Below are 3427 nucleotides of genomic sequence, written 5' to 3' on the forward strand. Positions count from 1 at the left end.
ACAAGCTTTGATATAAAACATTACAACATGTAGGTTGTGTCATTAATTTCATATATACATAATAAAGTAATATTATATATACATATTTTTAATTTATATATAAGTATTATTGTAACTTATAATAAACTTTATTTATATGGTTACACTTAATAATTATTTTAGTTATAGCCTTAATTTTTATAACATATTGTTTATAATTAGTTATTATTTATAATAAACTTTGATAAAAAAATTAAAATATTATAACATATAAGTTGTGTCATTAATTTCATATATATAATAAAGTAATATATCATATATACTTATATTTAATTTATATATAATTTGTATATATTATAATTATGGATGAAGTTTATAACTTTTAATATTATAATTTGTTAAAAAAATTAATAAAATTTTAGTCCAATGGTCCAAAACCAAACCAATCAAACCGATTCTATGTTTGGTCGGTTTAGTTGTCTTTTATGTTTGGTTGGTTTTGATTGGTTTTTTAAAAATATTTGATCTATTTAGTCTTTAGGTATGGCGGACCAAACCACCTAATTCACTTGTATGCTTGCCCCTACTTGACACATGCAATGTAGTTAATTTTAGGGCAAACTCTACCTACATCTTTTTTTATTTCAATTTTTCTCCATGATGCCTTGTGATTTATTTTTTTTCTCAGTAAGAACCTTTTGGATATCTCTTTTTTTTTACAGTTAGCATCCCGTAGATAACTTTCATTCTCGTAAGGACGTAGGCTATTAATTTTGTCAAGTAAAATTACCAAAATATTCTCCATTCAAAGTTAGCTTATTGTTTAAATAAGTGTATTTTATAATTTTACTGAATCAAATTAATAAACCCCTTTTGAAAATAGAAATTATCTATAAAGTGCTACTGAGAAAAAAAATCACAAAGTGCTAAGTAGAAAAAGTTGAAATCATAAGAGATGAAGGTGTAGTTTCTATTAATTGCATAAAAAATTATAATTATAATTTAAATTTAATTTTTTGAAATTAAATGGTAGTTAACTGTCTCATGGATATGTCTATCTGTACATACAATTTTTTGTCTTTACATTGACTCAAATGGCATTTTGAAAATACAAAAACAACTCATAATCAACCTATTTCTTCAAATATTTTTAGGATTTTCTTATATCATTTTGCTGCAAAAACACAACCCATGGCTAGTTGTTCTTTAAAAAAAAGATGGCTAATATCCAAAAAAGCTCTTAAAGTATGAAAGAAATTTTATATCAGTCTTGAAATTTTTGTTGCGTTCATATAAGTTCTTGGACTTTTATTTTGAGCTAAATAAACCTACATATTTTTATTTTTAATCAAATAAAGCCTTATATAAATTGACAAGTGATATTTTGATTAATGACAATTAGTCAATCATTAGTTATAAGGGTTTATTTTATTCAAAATAAAAGTATAGGGGTTTGATTAGACGCAATAAAAGAATAATGATTTATTTGAATTTTCATGAATAGTTTATGAGATTATTTGAACATTATGCCAAAAAAAATTTTAAATTTAAAATAATCGATGCTGAAATATACAATAATTTCTCTGCATCAGCTGTAATGGACAGAAAGAAAAAAGGATATAGTAATTGCATAGGCTTCTGTCTTCCAGGAAACATAACATAAATAGAATAGATGATACCATTTTATTTCACTTGAATAATACTTTGCGGAATACATTGCAATTTTATAAAGATACTATAACGGTATAACCACACCAGGTTTCTTTGCCTCTGTGTTGGCTTCTTTGGAACACCTTATTAAGAGGATATGACGATGGTATAGTTGAGTTTACTAAATAATTAATACCTAAGAGAAATGGCTTTACTGGCTTAATATACCTTGTCCAGTTCCTAATTGAAACTAATTGGGTATTTCTCCTGTTTATTTGGGAAAAACAGCCCCCAATGTTTCTCATATTCCGGTTCTTTCCCATTCTCATCAAACATGGCAAACAAGTAAGTATCTATAGGCTTTCCTCGTTTCTTTGGAGTCCCTTCATTCACATGTCGAACCAAGTTTGTGTTATAAGTCCTTGCATTATCAACACTCGTTGCTGGTCCACCGTCTGATGGCCAACCGCTTTCTGAAACAACAATGTCCAGAGATCCTCCACCATTCTTCTCCAGGGCAGAGTAAAAGGCATCCAGCATCGCGTCAAACAGGTTCTGGTATTGCAATGGGCCATCCGTCACTACAATAGATGGAGATGTAAAGAGAGCATAATCAAGAGAAACTTGTCCTGGGTTTTCAATGTGGCTAAAGTATGTATATGTGTTAACAAGCAATGGAGCTTGGTTGTCCCTCAAGAAGTTTATGACGGGAGCAAGAAGTTGTTGATATTCAGGATGAAAATTGCCATTTGATGGAGGGAAAGAAACTTTAAGAGCACCGAAAAACGTAGCGGTCGAAACTTTGATCTGGTTCCCTAGACCTGCTCCAACAATTGCATTGCGAATGTTCTGCATCGCTGGGAAAAGGAATTGTGCAAATGAATCCGAAGGCTTTACTTCATTCCCAACAGCAAGGTATTGAAAATTAACATTGCTGTATTTCTTGACGTTGTCTTGGACCCATTGATCTGCGTTGCCTTGACTAGCAGCAACACGTTCAAGGTGATCATTCGGAACATCTAACAGGAGCTTGATGTTGGTACCTCCAAGGGCTTGGAGAGCAGCTTCGTCCGGACCATAGAGTCGCATTCTTTGGATGTTTTTTTGTTGAAAGAGGGCTATAACTTCTGCGCTTGGTGGTAAGTTTTTGGCCATCATTCCGTAACAAACACCAACTTCTGCACCTGCATTAGATTCAAGAACAGTTTTAACTTTCAACTTGCTCTTAAGGTATGTGGAGCTTAATTAATTTACGAGAACGATGTCTTTTAAGAAACAAAAGTACACTGTTCTTTTTTTTAAATGCCATACACTTGTTCTCCAAAAGTATATATACGTATATATAACACAAAGGCACATAGACAAAATAGAGCCTAATGAATGTAAAAGAGAAGACCTGTGGGTTTCAAGATAGCCAGTAGCAACCCCAAAAGTAGCATAGTCGAATGCATGATACTGCATTTGTTAACCAAACAAGATTTACCCATGGAGGAAGAATGGAAGCGAGTTACAAGGGGAAAATTGTAATAGTATTTAGGTACGTGAAACTGCAACCTGTCTTCGACACTAATTCTTAGCAGCCTTTTATAGAGAAATAGAAAGAATTTCCTTTGCCAGGTCAATTACTCCTTGGAAAAGTAGGTACAGAACCAAAAATTCTTCCATCATTTAAGGCACATTTTGCAACTTGTTTACTGGGAGTTGTGACCTGCATACTCACAGAAAAGTCTTGAGTCGTCCGTGTCCCTTTCTGTCTGAACCTAATTATGTACTTCATTGAAGAAACTATAGAAGTCAC

At 31.7% G+C, this 3427-nt stretch overlaps 1 protein-coding gene across 1 annotated transcript; it reads right to left on the reverse strand.

The window, feature by feature from the left end:
- LOC18598848 (glucan endo-1,3-beta-glucosidase) lies at positions 1635-3179 on the reverse strand. The gene is made up of 2 exons (XM_018120844.1): positions 3026-3179; positions 1635-2813 (listed from the first exon to the last, which is right to left on the reverse strand). Exons 1-2 carry the CDS (start codon positions 3114-3116, stop codon positions 1870-1872), a joined length of 1035 nt encoding a protein of 344 aa, XP_017976333.1. The 5' UTR covers positions 3117-3179; the 3' UTR covers positions 1635-1869.

Source organism: Theobroma cacao, chromosome 5, assembly GCF_000208745.1.
Source record: "Theobroma cacao cultivar B97-61/B2 chromosome 5, Criollo_cocoa_genome_V2, whole genome shotgun sequence".
NCBI classification, from domain to species: Eukaryota; Viridiplantae; Streptophyta; class Magnoliopsida; order Malvales; family Malvaceae; genus Theobroma; species Theobroma cacao.